General features: G+C 37.6%; 1 protein-coding gene across 3 annotated transcripts in view; it reads left to right on the forward strand.

Moving 5' to 3' along the window:
• FBXO25 (F-box protein 25) overlaps positions 1-16,378 on the forward strand; it is a 36,252-nt gene extending 19,874 nt beyond the window's left edge. For 2 of the 3 annotated variants that reach the window (XM_074895715.1, XM_074895716.1), the window contains 5 exons: positions 2,143-2,236; positions 2,956-3,140; positions 4,992-5,174; positions 7,283-7,426; positions 14,275-16,378. In XM_074895715.1, coding sequence (XP_074751816.1) covers positions 2,143-2,236; positions 2,956-3,140; positions 4,992-5,174; positions 7,283-7,426; positions 14,275-14,364 — 696 coding nt within the window. In that variant the 3' untranslated portion in view covers positions 14,365-16,378. Of the gene's footprint in view, positions 1-2,142; positions 2,237-2,955; positions 3,141-4,991; positions 5,175-7,282; positions 7,427-11,538; positions 11,566-14,274 lie in introns of all 3 variants that reach the window. The other variant, XM_074895714.1, reaches the window with a different exon arrangement.
• Positions 16,379-18,852: the final 2,474 nt, after the last annotated feature.

The following is an 18,852-nucleotide window of genomic DNA, read 5'->3' on the forward strand; positions in this document are numbered from 1 at the left end:
GGAATGTTCTGTGTAGATCTCATTTAATGCAGTGCAGCAGTTCCTATTTCTTCTCCTCTAAGAATTATTCCTAGTTATGCGTGAACAAAATGATGGTTACTTTTATGTGTCGTTCTGTTTCTTGCATTCAAGATAGCAAGGTGCAAATCAAGAAGATATTTTTTAAATGTCAAGGCCTACTGGATAGTTGTTTGATCCCAGACCACCAAGATGATCCATTTGTATTCTCCAACTAACTAAAAACCTCCCAATCCTCATTAAAAATGAGTATAGATGTCTGCTCAGGACCTTTTTAGAGTGGACAGTGGTGGGAAGAGGTAGGATCAGGTGTTTTTCTGTACTTGTTTGTGCTGTAGTATAACGATCATTTCTTAGCTGTTAAATGTCTAATACATTGAGTTTGATATAGGTGGTCTTTTTTCAGAATGTTTTCTTTTGAATAAACAGTTGATCCATTCAAAGTTACAATCTTTAGTAGACAACATAAGACATGGCTATGCATGTATTGGTAAGACTGAACTTGTGCCAGATCCTTGGACTTGTGCAGCTGCTAAAATTCTCTTAATCTTTGCACATTAACCGTCACTGAAATTGGAATCTTCATTAAAATCAGGCATGAGGAAGTTGTTTCTTTGATTTGATCTTTATTCTGACTGACATAACTGAATTTGTTTAAATTAATCAAGAGAAATGTACATACTTGCTTGAATTGGCAAACTGCCGGAGACCTCTGAATTATTAATCAGACTAAAAGGCTTTGAAAGTGCCAAGAAAGAGATCCTGATATCTAGTCTCAAAAACTGTATAAATAGATTTATTGTATTTAAATACACAGGAGAATTATTTCCTCCTTTCATAGTACATAATGTTTTCTCGGGGATCATGCAGAGAAGCCAGAAGGAACATTATCAGGGAGTGAACAGGTGTATTCACTCTTCCTCCAGAGGAAAATTAATGTTGATTTTTAGTGTCAAATCAGTGTTTTAAAAATAATTTTTGGCAGGCGTAGTCTTTGTTCACCCTCTGTACCAATAGCTGATGCTGTCCTGCAAAGTGTGGCTTGGCGGGTTGGTGTTTCAGGCACTCTGTAGTGGATATGGGTTTCAACTCCCTGCTCTTACTTTCTGATGTATTTAGAACACTTGTTCTGAACTTGGTGTCACGAATCACAGTTGTCAAGCTTGGTGCCACACTTCTAAGCGTTGCAATACAGTTATAACACCAAAGTCTCGCTTCTTTTTTGTACTAAGAGACCATTTTTTGCTGAAGAGGCAATGGTCCTCATCAGCTATAAAACTGAATCTAAAATGTGAAAACAAAGGTGTTAGAATGGAGCAAGGGCTGCCTCTAGTAGCTATTGCTTGGCATTCATACATGGCAAGAACTTAAGCTATTTTGGTTACTTTCCCCTGGATCACTCCCACTGTTCTTGCCAGTCTTCTGTTCACAGTGGTTCCAGAGAGAAACGTGCGGACAGCTAGGAGATCCTTACAATAGAGTTAAGGGAAAGTTACTAATGCAGTATGTGTACTGTTGATTATTAGATTACTGTGGTTTCTTCTACCAGGGACCTGAATGTGGGAGTAATACAGATTTTTTTTTTCCCCACCCCACCCCCCAGTTTAGGTCAAATATGGCATTTTCTCTCCATGAGCAGAAGGTACCGAGCTAAGTTAATCACACCTTGGTTTGACCAGTATGATACTTTCACTCAGAAATTGAAAGTCTGGTAGTTGGTATCAGTTCCCAGTGGTGTTCCTGGCCACCAAATCTGTCAAGGAATTCAGGACCCAGCCACATCAAAGACTGCATTTCTATTTGTGAGACTCTAAAACAGAATCCCTCCACTGTTTCATTACAGCTTATAAAGACCATATGTCACGTGCTCTATCAGAGATAAACACTAGTGTTTGTACAGTATTTTGAAAATACACATCTCAGAGTTGTTGATGGGATGCCAGTGGGAATGCCTGAAGCTTTCTGTGTTTGTCTTGCTTCGTTTTCTGAACTCTGTAGTGATGTTTTCATGAAATACGGTTGCAGTGCTTTAGACTATTCTAGGTCAATGTATGTACTGAAAGTGTATATTTGAAACCATCCTTTAATTCTGTCATTCTTCTGAGTTTTAATTTTTTGTCCTAGCTTTTGCAGTTAATTGCAAAATCCCAGTTAACTTCACTGAGTGGTGCAGCACAGAAGAACTACTTTAACATTTTGGACAAAATTGTGCGGAAGGGTAAGACTTAAGGTTTTGTAATCTGCTTGTTTAGATTTAATTGCTGCTATTAAGCTATCAGTTGGTGGGGTTTTTTGGTTAGCTTTATTACTGTTTTTATGTTGTAAGACAAAGCAATAGCATATTAATTAGTGAAAGGTTTCATGCTTCCCATCTCACAGCTGCAGTAAGTTGTTTTATCTTGATTGAGTCATGTCTGTTGAAACAAATTGGTGAAGTTAAATGACAATCAGATTCTATTCAGAAACTATTGGTTACTATTAAATTACACTTTTTACGAAATGTGAAAGCTTTTAGATTAGTTACATGTTTGGTTTTCAGTTTGTATGATGTACATAGCTGCTTTTCTTTATTGTTTGTTTGGGTTTTTTAAAAAGCTATTGCATAATATTGGGAAAAAAATTCTGGCAACCACACTAGAGATGTAATACTATCAGCTTTGAAGAGAAGAATTTGGATTTATAACTAGTTGTCCAACATGAAGTTTATTAAATGCATAGCATGAAATGTTACATCAAATTTGCCTGTGAAGTTGTTAATTATTGATCTCGCACGTACGGAACAGCATTAATGAATCTCCTGGTGGGAATTAGGGCAGCTATTTGTAGCAAACAGTTAGTTGTAATTAGTTGATCTAAAAAAAAATGTTGATTAGCTTGAGCTAACTGTATTAGCTTGGTTAACTCAGTTAACAAACCAAATACAACTTTGTTTTCCAGTCATGGAAGACCAATATAATCCACGATTAATCAAAGATCTTCTACAGGATCTGAGTTCTACTCTCCGTATACTGATTAGGGGAGTAGGAAAATCTGTGTTGGTAGGGAACATCAATATTTGGATTTGCCGATTAGAAACTATTCTTCTGTGGCAACAACAACTGAAAAACCTTCAGATGAACAAGGTATATTACTAAATGATGCTAAAAAAGTAATTGGGGGAGGGGAATTATACTGACCATTGGTTTCTGATTTATAAGTGAACGAAGTTTCAAATACATCTTAAACTGTTTTAACTGGAATGAACTTAATTTTCTAATGTTTTAATAGCTCTTTTCTGAAGAGGACTTCTACAGTGCCTGTACTGTTGGTTTGTAGTAGAGATGTTTAGATGTAGTTGTCTTTCTCACCCAAATAATCTGCAAAATGTTTGTCTCTTAGATTGTCAGATAGAGATGGAAAAAATACCAGTTTTTAATTCCAAAGCAAATGTTCTTCTACTGAAGAAATACAAATCTAAGAGGAATTTTAGAGGTGGATCAAGAAAACAGAAGTAAAATATTCAAGTAGCAATTTTACAGCTTTATTCATTAGCATAGTTGCTTTTTGTAAGAGAAGGATAATGACTTCAGCATCTGGATTCTGATCATGCGACTTTGTTCAAAGCATATGGTATGCACTGTTCCAGGCTTTTATAGTGGAAACTTCTGATAAGCAAGCAATTTTTTTCAACCTGTCTGGGTTACTCCTGGAGGAAGAAATGCTACAAGACACTGCTCACAGTAAAGTCATACAACTGTTTCATCTGTTTGCTTTCAGCTGTGAAATTTTGAAGTTGTCTTTGCTGTGTGTGCTGGGTATCTGAATAAAACAGCTTATTTTGGGTTCCCCATTTCTCCTTTCCATTCCAGCCTCAGCAGTTTTCATATGCCAAGCAACCACAGCATAGGCAGTTTTGAGGCACTGCAGTTGCTGCGTTTCTTTCCAGTGTGCCACTTCTATTTGAGCAGTTTTACATTGGTTGAAATAACTGATGAGAAATCTTGCATTTCTAATGCTCACATATTCCTGAACAGAATGACAGTCCCAGAAATGTTTATAACAGATGACACTATGGAAAGTCTAGTCTATAAGTGAGATGAATGGTTGTGAAATAAACTGACATAAATGAGAACCTGCCTGCGTGCAGCTGCTGTGCTGCCAGTGCCTTGCGACTGGGCAGCTCTGCTAGGTGGGGCCGGCAGCTGCCCACACTCCCTCCCTTGCCAGCAGAGACACTGCCTCCAGCTGTGCCAGGCTTTGTGCCACCAGGCAGTATAGGCTCCACATTCTGTCATGTATGTACACCGTTAAAGTTCAGCAAAGATGCATACTCTCAACAAAAACTTTCTCAGTGCTCTGATCTGTCACCCCCTGCAGAATTCCTTACTTAGATATGAGGAGAACTATCTTCAGACTTCAAAAATAGACCTACTCTTTTCTGCCTCTGACTATCATAATGTTTTCATTCTGTGTTTTGGCTCTTCAGTCCTGTATTCTAATTGTCTTAAAGCAGATTGACACATGCTTGATTTCTTAATAAAAATTGAGAAACTGTAGTTATCCTACAAATTATAACTAATTGGTTCATTCTTTTATTATAGTTAGGGTTTTGGGACACTTCTCACAAAGGTGAAATTGAATATATTGTAGTTTTCAAGACTGTACACTACTGAATTCATTTGTAAGAACAGAAATGTTTTAAAATTATTTGAAATTGAAATAATTCAGGATATGGTTTTTTAACAGTAGGAAAGCTGTAATTTATAAAGCTACAGTCTGTGGCTCCTTCTGTACCTGTAGTCATTTAAATTTTCAACAACAGCAGCTAGAGAAGAATGGTAGCCAAGAAATCAGTGTCACAGAATAAACCATGGATATTACTCTGGGTTTGTACAAACTAAACTAAGACCTGAGAAACCTCTAAAGTAAGAATCTTACTTGTACCTTATACTGTCAAGTTTTTGTAGTTAAAAGTCTTCAACTCTTATTTTCAGCAAGTCAACAATGGTCTTACGCTTAGCGATCTCCCTGTCCATATGCTGAATAACATCTTATACAGATTCTCTGATGGCTGGGACATTATTACTCTGGGTCAAGTGACCCCAACTTTATACATGCTCAGTGAAGACAGACAGTTGTGGAAAAAACTCTGCCAGTACCATTTTGCAGAAAAGCAGGTAATAAACTCTATCATTTGCATAACTGTGGCCCTTATCTTTGCAGTATGGTATACAAGTAATGAAATGTGAACGTACCCCCTTTTTGAGATAAAAATATGACAGTGTGCAGTAATAGTGAAAATGTTCTCTTTTGGGGGCCTGATTTGTACTAAAAATTGTATCTAGCATGTCTGAGTTTAGGGTAACAGGCCCTTTCCTTGCATTATTTAAAAAAAAAATGTCTACTGTAAGATACTATTTTTTTTAAACTACAAAATCCCCAACAAATGTGTCAGAGGATTCCTCTAAGGTGTTTCTGACTTTAGTACATAAAGCAGAAGTTGTTTTACTAACCAAGATAGGCAGACAGATTGCTCAAACTTTCAGGCTACATGAACAGTTTGGTGAAACCAAAATTGGATTTTTGAAAAAAAAACAGAAAAACCCAAAAAAAACCAAATGCTTGATATTTTGCAATTAAGAACAAAACAGAACTGGTACTTTTCTGTCACTTCCTTATAAAAAGCATTAAAGTAATCTAGGAATGCCTCCAGAACTGTCTTCATTTTCTGACAGCAATATATGCTGGTACAAAATCAGACTAGGTGAGAATAAAGCTATGAAAATAGAAGTTACCTCATCAGAGGTGGAGAAAGAACTTTAAAAACCTAGTACATCTCAGACTGCAGGAAGTGAAAATACACATTCTTACATTTGATGGGTTGAAGTGGTACCATTTGGTTGATGACTACCAGATTAAGTATTATTATAACAGGAAAGGTAAAAGTGAAGATCGATTAACTCATGTGCATTTGACCCAAATAAGAATTTTGGCGAGATGAAAGGCTTTAGAATGAACTTAATGGAGAATGTAGACAGATAAAAACTGAAAAACCCTCCTTCAGAAGCAGCTCAGAAGAATGCAAGGTGAAGTTATGATCACAAAAAGTTTAAGTTTAATGTCGCAGTTGGGTGGATTTTGAGGCTAGATGAGGTAAGCTTTATTGAACAGTGACAAAACTGGTTGGAGGAGAAGCTGTTATACTACGGTAATGCTGGGAAAAAGATAATTTAAGCATTAAATTAGAATTAGCTAGCCCTGTGCCTTATAAAGGACACTTCTACACAGTGTTTCCAATACATTTCTAAATGTTCACATTCAATTTCTTATTAGGTTATTAATAGAAATCTAATTATTTATTTTCCAGTCTCAAATTCTGCTTTTTCTGTTTAAAAGTGTACTACCTTAATAAGGTACAAATCATGTTCAGTTGTTCTTCCTGTCCTCAGTAGTATATTTGTTGAACCATTGAAACAACCACAAAAACATACTTGATATCTGAAGAACACTTTTGGAAAACAAAAACTCTGCACAGGGACACTGTTATGAAACGAAGTGAATTGTAGCTGAAATGAGGAAGGCGGTGGTCTTCTTCCCATCTAGGAGTTGTCTTCTGAATGAAGAAAGCCCTTAATGTATTAGTATTAATCCACACAGAGTGGAACAGAAGCCCTTTACAATACATGCTTAATAAACCTTGGCTGTTTCTTAAACCAGGGAGAAACAGCCATTGTGCATCAGCTAATCTTTACATGCAGATTATGTCCTCAAGTACGTTAGTCACTGATCATTGCTATCCTTCTAGAAAGATCATAAGTAAATGTGATAAATAATCATGTAATACTTATAAAAAAAACATTATTTAAATCCATTGTTACTGTCTTAACAGAAAACCACTATTTGTAATGTACCATCATTTTTTTAATCTCATTCCTGAGTGCGTTTTTAAAAGTGTAAAATTACTTACTGCTCTAAATATTGTTTATGGTTTTTGACTATAACTAGAATCATTTCAAGACAGTAGAGTTACCTCAGCTGTGTATGGTCTACTTTTCCTTGGCAAATACCCATCCTCCTATTTTTAGTGTTTTACCTTCCATTCTTTTTTGTGGCTAGATCTCTCTCTCACTGCTTTGCAGAGACGTATGATGTCAGTTTACTGACTTCAAAGAATTCCAGTTACAAAACTTAGTTAAACTACCTTCTTTTTTTTTTTTTCCAGTCCTTTACCTGATTTGACTAGTTCTTTAACAATTTTAAAGGAAGACATTAATTTTATGTCCAGTTTTGTAGGCATTTGATTCCATCAGAGAAAGGTCACATTGACTGGAAGCTGATGTACTTTGCACTTCAGAAATATTACCCAATAAAGGAACAGTATGGGGATACCTTGCACTTCTGTCGACACTGTAGTATTCTGTTTTGGAAGGTAAGAACTTTGAAGTAGATAATCAGAAATAAGTTCAAACAGCTATTGATAATCATCTGAAAGGAAAAATATTAAGATTGTCTTGTCAGCTTTCTCATGTGAAATGTGATTAGACAGCTAGTATCTAACTTTAAATACTATATAAAACTTCTCTATAAATCAGTATTAAATTGCAGAGTTGTTGTTAGCTAGTATTCTTATTTCTTGATATATGATAACCTCAATACTTAGAATTGCAAGGAAAAGTGCCATGTTGCACTCTTGTGTTGTCTTGCATCTACTTAATCTTACGCAGAGTTGTTAGGAACTTGTATGAAGTTAGCCATTTTATGGCATGGCCATCAATACATCTCTAATGACAAATTAATCAGTATTCCTACCACTTTGGTGTAAAACTCTGTATTTTTAGTCTTGCTTGGAAGAATGTTTGGAACTTCATTCAAAATGCATTTTACATTGATTTTGATGTTTATCATGAAGCATATACTGTTTTACAGGATTATTTTAATTTCTGTAGGACATTTTCATGTTTAACTTGTGTGTGAACACATAGTCCTGCTTTTACTTTGTGTTGCACCATAATCTAGCCTTCTAGTTAGTAAGACTTCTTTAATTTTGCACCTGAAAGACTGGATATGGATAGTGCTAAGTGGACAGCAAGGAGTGGGAAATGTTTGAGAAATCTTGGAAAATACTCATATTCTAATTAACAGAAATTACTTGCTCTTGTGTAGTCTTTCTGTGACTTTAAGTGGAGTTGCATGCCAGTGTGAGGCTTTTTTTATTTTCCATAGCAAAAAAATCTAGTCTGTTTAACAGAATAAGCTAGCTTTCATAGAAGTAGGATGTTGCTGAATGATCTTGCCTTGAAGTTGAGTATTCTTGATATCACAGGAGCCCTTCCAGATACAAACGTTTTGCTAAATTAATAGTAGTAAAGCAGATAGTCAGAAATGGCTTCTGCTGTGAAAAGCCTGGGCATTTGCTGAAGAACCTTTGTCAAGAATGATTAAGAACTGTTCATTACAGTGGAATAAGTCTTTATCATGTTGCCGAATATGTAGGGTAAAGTTTTTCTCTTTTGAAAGTGGAAATTTTAAATATAAGCACACAATGTGCATGCGGTTGGGCTATTTTGGTATCAGATTTGTTTGGATTTTCTGGCTTTGCTATCTAAAGGGTTAATGCTTTCTATAGTAAATTTCTCTCATTCTGATCTTGGTATAAATGAAAGTATAGAACTTTAATATGAGGAATGACTAAAATGTGTTTGGAATTAAATATTTAACTTTGGAAACTGGGTGTGACAGAGGCAGTGAACCTGTGCAGGCAGATGTCTTGTTACCTTGACTACTCCAATCTATTACTGGTATAATAGAATTCATTTTGTGGTTTTATGGTTTTAGTGAAATACAACACAGTAAGTTCTAAAGACACTTTGTTTGGATTGATGAGCAGTACCTACTAGGTGACTATTCCAGTGCTGACTGCCTCATCCTGGAGATTTGGGCAGGTCTTAAGAGTGACAGTGTGGTTATAGAGTAATTGCATGCTTCAGCACTAAAATTCTGGAGCAGTTGTTTGGGCTCAGCTGTTGTAGCAAGAGCAGAGGCAGCAGGTTGAGGAAAGTGATTATCCCTTTTCACTTGGCACTCATTAAACTGCATCTGGGGTACTGCATCCAACTGGGGGTCTCCAGTACATAAAAGATACTGATAAACTGGGTGGAGTTCAGGTGAGAGCCAAATAATTAGGGAGGCTTGAGGACTTGCCCTGTGAGGAGAGGCTGGAGAATGTGGCTTCAGAGGAACCTAAGAGCCTGCTGTGAGAACAACCAAGCAAGGGAATAGTTCGACCATAGAGGTTGTACAGTTTCCATCCTTGGGTGTTTTCAAGACCTGAGTAGATAAAGTGCAGAGCAACCTGGCATGATCTCAGTTTACTTTGCTTTGAGCAGAAGGCTGGACTAGAGACCTCCTGAGGTGCCTCCCAACCTGATTATTCTGTGAGCCTGCATTGCAGTTTTCCTTCTCTGGGTCTTGGAATCTCTAAGCCTTGTCCCCATCTTAAAATAACTGTTTGATCAGGCTGAAACAGATCGTGAAACAAATTGATTTCTGTAAAACTGGCACCCTTATTGGCAGGCACACTAAGAGGTTAATCATTGGTCTCTCAGGGCAATCTGAGTAAAGTAACGCTAGTCACTCCGAGTTATATGGAGAAGAAAATAGTTCTGCTTCTTCAGGCACTTGAATCTATATCTTTCCTAAGCTTTCGAAAGAGAGATGGGAAGCAAAGCAGGGGGCAGCAGGACAGGACATCCTTTATTAGTTCTAGAAAAATTCTGTGCTAGGCAAAAATATTTCTTAATCAGAAAGAATTTTTATCAGGCTTTGACAATTCATTCAAGCTTCAGTATCATACTTGATGAGACAGATTATTACATTATATATATATATATATATATGAGTGGTTGACATGTAATTGTATCTATAATGTACAGATTTTTGTTCTCAGCTGAAGATTTTACTCTAATTCCATTGGGCATATAGCAAAACCCTAAACAAAATCCCAAAACCGATGTTAAAAGGGAAATCACAGTTACTTTACAGAGGAAAAATAGCAAGTGTTTGAATCTTGAAACAAATGGAAGCACTGGATTGTTCAGATAGTTTATAATATGTAAAAATTTATTTTTTTCTTTTAATGGTACCATTTAAAATCAGGCAGCTTTTGCTTTCAAGGGCATTCAGAAGAACTTCAGGCAGTGAGCTGAACACTCCTTGGTATTACACGTTTTTTTCTCTTTTTCTCAAGAACAAAGCAAAACACTTGAATAGTTGCAGAAGAAGCAGTACTTAAATGATCAGGGCATGAAGAAGACTATCAGAGGTTAATTTCTTTTAACTTAGCTGTCTTAAAGCTAGTAAGGAATGTGATGCTCTCCATAAATTCTTCACAGAGACTGGGAAGGGAAGAATAAAGGTGAGACTGCTTAGGGAAATCATTAAGCTAAGGAGCATCCTTTTTGCAAATAAGCTGTGGAAACTAATTGTTGGTAAACTTATTCTGAGAGTTAGGAGTTTAAGAACCAAAGCAGTGAGGTTCTGAAATAGCCACAAAGCACAGGCTTAGGTAGTGATGAGGAGAATTTTCATCGGTTTATGAAATTGGTAATATAATGTAATTGTTGGCAACATAAGAGGGCTGCCTCATCCCATGAGGGGGAAGTTCTTTCAGTCCTGCATTTTGTGTCCCTTTTAAAAAAGGCCTTGCAGGAGAAGGGGCTGGTGGTCGCTTGATTGAATTAGCAAACAGCTGAAGTAGGGATATAACTCTTCACTTCCCAGTATGCTGTAATAATCTTAGTTTACTGTTAAGAAGTCTTCAAGAGCTTTTCAGGAAGCAGCATTTGTATTCCTGTGTTTGTTTAAAACCTGTGACCATAATAATGTTAAATACAATAAGGAGACTCCTAAATTCATTATAGAAAGTACACTGATATAATAGAACATCTTGTATTCTTCTGTGTTAAAGGAGGGAATCACAGAATATTCTAGGTTGGAAAAGACCTTGAAGATCATGTAGTCCAACCATAAATGATCATAAGAAACTCTCCATACTGAATTACTATCTTTCAGAAGTGACTTCTTGGTAAAGGATTTGTCCATGATGAAATTGAGAAAAATACGTAATTTCAGTCGTGTAAAAGTAGTGGCAGACTAATTACTGATGCCTCTGAATACTTTTTGTGTACACCATTTCTTCTGCTCCACTAGGCGACATTGCAATTGTGGGCACTTAGCTCACGCAGTAGCATGTTTCTGTTATCCCAGGTATGGTCACAGAAATTGAAATACTTTTTCTTCTTTCAGTATCCAGGGCTTTATGTAAAATAGTGCAGCTGTTTTTTGCACAAGTGATATGCTTCACACTGGGTTTTAGTCATCTTGGGGCTTGTGCTGGTTTTGGTTCTCCAGCTGTGTGTGATTTGCCACAAGAATAAAAGACTTTTTTCTAAATGGCATATGAACCTCAGCTTCAATAAACCTTAACTCTGCTTCTTTTACTTTACGGCTCTCCCTCCTGCTTCCTTCTTCATGGTCTCAAAGGACTACCACCTTGCTTTGTTACTCAAGGTATTTCCTGTGTGTCTCATGTTTTCATTGCTGACTGTTCTGTAATGTCAAAGTGAAAAACATGTTCATTTCTAATTGTTTGATGCGCTCTTTTTTTTTTTTAATTTTTGTTTCCCCGCATCAGTTTAGCAGCAGGAATACTTTGTTTGTTTCCATATTAAATAAGGTATCAATGACTTTCCATCTCAGTTTTTCATCAGATTTGTTTTTTTATTATTGCCATATTCCCTGTTAATGCCATTTAAACTAGGGACCATAATTCAGCTTCTAATGAACATAGATGTGTGGTGTCAGTGAGGTCAGACAGATTTTGCTAAGAAATAGGTTTCTCTGCACTTGGTGTTATAAACTGTTTCTGCACTCCCTGATGTATTCAATTCAGTATTTAACTCTGAGAGTAACATGAACCTCAGATAATTTTAATGCAAAGGTACTAAAATTGATTTTACTCCACTTGAAATGCTGTAGTCACACATACTTCTATGAAAGAGTCTCTCTGAAAAGAAATTCCCAAAACGGGCTGCATATGACTTGGGAGCAGGGGCAGGCAATTATAGTGTTGCTTTCTGAATGAAGAAATGGTAGAAATAATTACACAGAGAAGGACTGTAGCTCCAAAGTTGTTATGGGAGCTTCTTAATGTCCAGTTATGATAAAATTTGAGGAGGAAAACAACATTTGCCAGTAAACACTCCTCCTGGTGAATTCTCTTTTTAATTTAAAATAATTCTGGTTTAGCTGTAAGCAGATACATTGAAAATCAATATGATTTGAACACTCTTTATTAAATGTAATTTCAAGGGAAATACACTTTTCTTGGAAGGAGGAAGACTCATAATTACAGGAAAGTTATGACTCTTTTCAGCTCTCATCACTCTTTTTCCACTGTAAAATTGTTGTTTCTTTTTGGTTTTAATAACTAAAAATACCAATAACTGATCTTATTGAGATTTTTATTGGACCTGTAATTCCTGACTGAGGAGAGCTTTCAAAAGCATTTTTAATGATGTGCAGAGCAAAGCAGATAGCACGTTACAAATTCTGTCTAAAATATTTAGGAGTATAAATAAGCACTAAAAGGGGATAAACCCTAGCTGCTTTCCCACAATCCCAATTCTGATGGTGTCTTTTCCTGGAAACTAGGAAAGTAATGACATGGCATTGACACAGCAGTGGGTGGAGAAGATGACAGTTCATTAGCAACTACCTTTGAGAGCATTTTCTGCTGTGCTGTATTTCTTCCTTGCAGACGTCATCTCAAGACGGTGTTAAGTTTAAACACTTCTGGTCTTAATTTTATGTTCTTTCTCATCTGCAACTTCCCCAGACAGGCAGTTCTACCTGGGGGTCTAAGCTATTTGGGGTTTTCTCCTTTTTGTTTGTTTTTCCTTCTGTGTCATGAATGTAACAACTGGTTCTCAGGTGATGTTAAAACATTTTTTTAAAAAAATGGGGAGATGAAGATACCCCATGATGTTTTCATGAAGTCATCTATGGACTACATGAAAAATACAGATAATAAACCAGTAGAGTAACAGTTTTAATTGAAAAAGCTGAGTAGCATTTAGAATGTTTCACCTAGTTTACTTTGGTGTTACAAAGACTTTGGATGGGAATGTAGCATCTTTGACAGCACTTTACTTATGTAAATTTCCAAGTGAGGAAAAAAAATTCACTTACAGGTTCTTTGCTTCTATTAACTGAATTGCATGTAACTTTATTTCCTATGGAAAAAAAAGGAATAAAACTGTAGTGGTCTGTGATCTACTTACCATGTATTTACTCTAGTTTTCTTGCCCCACATGGTGCATTCACCAGCACTGGTGGAAGAGAGAGAAACCCCTTAAAACCTGGGGAGCACAGCTTCTGAGCCTTACAGTGTTGTTGTTCAACCTCTCCATTGAACTGTCTGGGACTTTCTTCTCATTACACCTGTAGAACTTTCTTCCTTTAGAGGGTTCTAATAAGGTGGAATTGTGAACTTTTCATTTGAGGAGGAATTTGAATCTTACATAATCAGACAATTGTGCTCAGTTCAAGTTTCTGTAATAAAGCACTGCAGCGTTAGTGAATTTGTAATGATAAAACCTTTCTACCCTGTCTGTCTTCTATATGCCTAACTTGCCAGGGTGCTAACTTCTGTTTTAAGGCAAGCCCTTCAGGTGGGGAAAAGGTAGGAGTGAACAAGCAGAAAAAGATTTTTGGGGGAAACAAGCAAGGTAGAAAAACCAGGAATTCAAACATGCTGTTCAGGTTTTAATTGGGAAGTGTCTGCTGCCCTTCACTTTGAAAGCAAGGAGCTCATTTTTCCCCCCTGAACTAGTAGCTGATTTCAGATTTCATTAAACAGATAATTTAGGTCCAACGAAGCAGTTTGGTGGTGGTTTTTTTAATTACACTTACCAAAAAATAATGGCTAAGGTATATGAAACTTTTTTCAAGAGTGCTGACTCAAGTTCTGGTTTTGGTGGTGTTTTTTCTGAAATCTGAACTGCTTGTACTACCACAGTCAAACTGGAAAGGCCTATTTTCTTAAAAACTTAGTCTAAAAAGGTAAAGAAAAATATGGTGAATTCTTAAAAAGAGCAAGTTCCTATGGAAGTACTTGCATGTGCCTACGTGTGAATTATTTGCCTTTTTTTTAATTGGGAGTAGAGAGACATTGTGGATATGGAAAGAAAACTTACTTTTTTTCCCTTCCTTTTGCAGGATACAGGACACCCCTGCACAGCCAGTGATCCAAACACCTGTCTCATGCCAGTATCTCCTCAGCATTTCATTGATCTTTTCAAATTTTGAGATGTTCAGTAGCTGTTCTCCTGTGTTTGTGGCCATTTTTGTGAAGAGTCAGGCAGGATATGTTATGCTTTCTGTGCAATATATTTAAGTGTAATGTTGTGTTGTATTTTAAAAAAAAATTATATGGGGAAAATTATCAGACAGGTTTATTTGGCATATTGTTCTTGTGCGGAAAAGAGCTGAGGAGGAAACACATTAAGAAAACTTCTTTGTCATGAAATCTGCAATGAACTTCTTTTCAAGTCCAAGAAAGCCCATTTTCATCTCAACTTCTAATCCATTCTTTTGATGCCTTAATAGTTGGTTAAAATTGTGTGGAGGCATTTTGAAAACTTTGTGGAAGTGTTAGACTAGTCTTACAGGGACCAAAGAAGGGGTTTTCTGTTAATCCTTCTTTCTTTAAGCCACTGTTTTGAAAACACCTCCATGTAATTTGCACTATTACAAAGAATAGGCCAATATTCTCTTCAACTCTTAATAGAACAGTTACCAAGGTGGCATTAATCATTGTGAGCTAGTAAATAAAGTAATAGCTGTGGTTGTATCTGTTGTTGAACTGATGAATGAAGGAAAACAACCAATCTTTGTACATAAATTATGCAAAAATATTTATTTTTCTTAAAGACTTTATTAAACACAATAATCTATCTCAGCACATCCTGTATAACTCAAAGAGACAGATCTGAGGCTACTGGAAAGTGATTTTTTTTTTTTTTTAAATGGTAGCTACAGCCTTCATTTATCCTGTTTGGTTTGTCTACAAATGCAGATGAATTAATGCAGTTAAGAGGAAGACACTATTGAAATTTAATGACAGTGGAGTTACTTGTTTCTGGACTGGTACAGTGGCAGGACATTTTACTAACAACTGAGGTTCTAACCTGACAAGTCTTTACAAGCTCTGGGAAATGCTGAAAGTCAGTGTGAGCTGAAGCACCTTCTGCCAAGTTAATCAGATGATGAATTCTCCAGGAAGCTATTTTCTTCTATCCTGTAGAACACGATTAATTGCTTGGCTTAGGCAGATAAAGGAAAAATTAGGGAAATTTTGGATTTGTTAGTGAAATTTAACAAATAATATGTAATGTACAGAAAAAATAAATCATGTACTATATTCTGCACTTGTTCTGAATCTACTTTTGTATAGTGTAATAAATCATGGTTTTATCTATTATTGCTAGAAGTCTCTTGTGCATAGGGATGAACTGATTTGAATTTTAAGAGCTCTTTCTATAACCTGTTCTCTGTAGTAATTGGTAATGGTATGAGAAGCATACAAGCAGTCCCTGACATTACTTTTCAGTAATTGGTTGTATTAGCACTTTTTTTTAATACGATAGCAGGACTGGTAATAGGCTGCACAACAGGGGGAGAATATTTCTTCAGGAGATAGCTTTATTTGTTTTAACTTAAATTTCAGTGATATAGCAACCTTATCCTTTGAATTTGCTGGTAGGTGGATCTTTCAATACAGGGTTTTGTGGGTTTTTTCTTTCAACTAAGGTGTCTGCTACTGGCGATGGTAATAATCAGGTGTGGAGCCAGTGACATGCCTTCTTATTCCTGTTCCTTCAGAACATTGCTGCAAGCCTCAGTTTCCCAGCCTAAGCACTGCTCTAGCCCCTGGATTTGTTAAGGAAGCAGTAGCTCTTCTTTAACAATGATTTGCACCCTGTTTACATAATGTGATGGTTGCAGACCTGTTTTCCAGTCTGTGTGACCCAGGTAACCTTGACAGGGGCTGGTGATGGCTGGCATCCATTCATCACTGCTTTAAGATGGTTACAGTTCTGCTACCCTTCATGAAACTACCTGTGAATACATCTATGGTGCCTGCTTTCTTTGAGAGTTTAAAGAAATGTTCTGAAGTCAGCATTTGGTTTAATACTGTGCTGAGCTCCTCATTCCATACAGAAGGTCTCTGATCAGGGACAGCAAGCAACCATCCCTTCTGCAGACACTGCAGGCTCTTAAGGGACACACCATTACCTAGGAACCTGCTCGATACTGAAGAAGCAAATCATGTGAGAATGAGGGAAAAGGTATTAAAAGAGCTGAGAGGGACTTTCCTGAGCCTCTAAATTGAGGAAGGAGGGAAATGACCTAAAATGGCTTGTAAGAAGTTAAAAAGATGTGAGAAATCAATATATGTAATAAGTAATTTTCAGTTCTTAATGTCAGGTGACAGGGGTCAGGATTCATCTTCCTGTCATCACTTTCTTGTTCATTCTTCTGTAGTAAAGTGCTTTGGACAGGCCCAAGAAGAGGGAGAGGTTTTGGATATTTTCCTATGTAGGCCATTAAGAGTAACAAGGCTCTCCCACTGTTCTAAAGTGGCAATAGCAAAGACAAGAAGCAGGACTCTAGCTTGTAGCCCTGTTCTCCAGAGGCTTCATTCTACAATCACAGAATGGTTGAGGGTAGAAGAGACCTCAAGCAGGGGTCTCTACTGCCAGATGTCCAGGACTGTGTCCATATGGCTTCTGAATATCTCCAAGGATTGAGAGTCCACAACCTCTGGGCTCCTCCTACCAGCACTGGGTCACACTCACAGTAACAAAGTGGTTCCTGATGTTCAGGGACAACCTCCTGTTTCAGTTTGTGCCCACTGCTGCTGCTTCTGTCACTGGGCACCACTGACAAGAGCCTGGCTCCATCCTCTTTCCACCCTCCCTGCAGGCATTTATAGACATTGATGAGAGCCCCCTGAACCATCCCAGTGCTTTCAGCCTTTCCTCACAGGAGAGGTGCTGCAGTCCCTGCCTGCTCCCCAGGGCCCTTCGCTGGGCTCCCTCCAGTAAGTCTCTATCTGTCTCATACCAGGGTGTGGCCTCACTGGTGGATAGGCAGGATCACCCCCTCCACCTCCTGCAGCCCAGGACACCATTAACTTTACCTGTGCAAGGGCACACTGGCTCATCATGGTCAGTCCACCAGGACCCCCAGAGCCAAAAGCCAGTAAGGTGGTTTTTAAACCTTTCTTCTAGGTTATAAAAAAAAAAAAAAGAAGGTGGTGGGGTGGGGAGAAGGGACATGTGCATGCACACCCTGAGAAGCATTTCAGTGCAGGGCTATTACAATTTTTTAAAAAATCTTAAAAGACTTCAAATGCAGAATCACACTCTCATGAGCAGTGTTAGAAGTGTTTAACACTTGGCAAAACTCAGCTTTGAGAGTAGTTCCACAAGCCAGTTAAATATTTAGTGAATATATTTCTTAGACTGCACAAATAACAGAGCTCGATTAGAAGTAACTACCTGGTGTGAAGTCATAAGATCGATCTTAATTGTGTCACCTAAGCAAAAAGCTAAGGCAGTGATTTTGATAGTAAGGTTTGTATCATACTGTGGTGGGGTTTTGGGTTTTTTTTAAATCTCTGCCTTAGATGGACAGGGGAGAAGATTCCACGTTCAGGATAGCAATGTTGTTAATACCTCACGTTGTAGTGAAGAACGTATTTTGACAATCTGAATTAATCTCATTGCCCTTTATACAAGCACTTACTCATGTAATGTAAAGTGTTGTAACCCTTGGGAAGGGTTATACCTGAAAGTAAAGCCTCTGCTCTTCAGCATCCTGGGTGCTGGCCATCACACACAAAGGCAGGCGGGTGTTCTCTCTCCTACAGCAGAAAGCATGCCTTGAACTAAATCTCTACAGGTTTCTTTTGCTACACAGCCTTTATCCCAAGACCTGAATCTGTTTATATATAGATTTTGTAGGGACAATTATAGCAAACAATGTTCCAACTGTAACGCCCACATGATTAACGTGATCACTTCATACACTTACAAGTGTAGACCATGTCAGGTGATTTCAGTTTTACCGAATTCTAGTCCTGAAAACCAAAACTGATTCAAAGGCAATCAAGACATTCTCTGCCACAGCACAAGGAGCTTGAAATTACATTGAAAAACAGGCTCTTCCTCCCCCTGCCCCAACACCTGCCCCACCTCCAGTCATTACCTCCAAAACCTGTCTCAGAGAATCCAGACCTGTTGTATTACACTGTCCCAACAGTTTTGTTCTCCTGTCTCTGGGAAAATACACTCTGACTGTAAAGACAGTAGACACAGACCTGTTCAGAGAGCAGAGTAAGCCCTGCTCTCTGGATGTCAGCAGGACTGCAGTTCTTACCTGGAAAAAGAGGAGCAGAACCCTGCTCTTTCCCTTTCCCCTGCTTCCCGTCCCTGGAAAATGCATAACCTCACTTTTGGAGAACAAACTGAAACACAAGGAAAAAACCTAGCTCTAACAAAGAGATATCCACTAGAAATACGACTGAAAGACGAGTAGCATTTTGTAGTCTAGAATTCAGAAGCAATGCAGGCTCGCAGAAAGGAGAGGGTGGGATGGAGAACAGTAGCACAATGTTTTGGATTTGCCTGGTACACAGATTAGCGGATCTACTGCTCCATCATTAGCAAGGAAGTGTAGTAGCTAAATAGTCCTATATATGATGTGAGTCAATAATAAGTATGAAAGCAA

This window comes from Athene noctua, chromosome 1 (assembly GCF_965140245.1).
Source record: "Athene noctua chromosome 1, bAthNoc1.hap1.1, whole genome shotgun sequence".
Taxonomy (NCBI): Eukaryota; Metazoa; Chordata; class Aves; order Strigiformes; family Strigidae; genus Athene; species Athene noctua.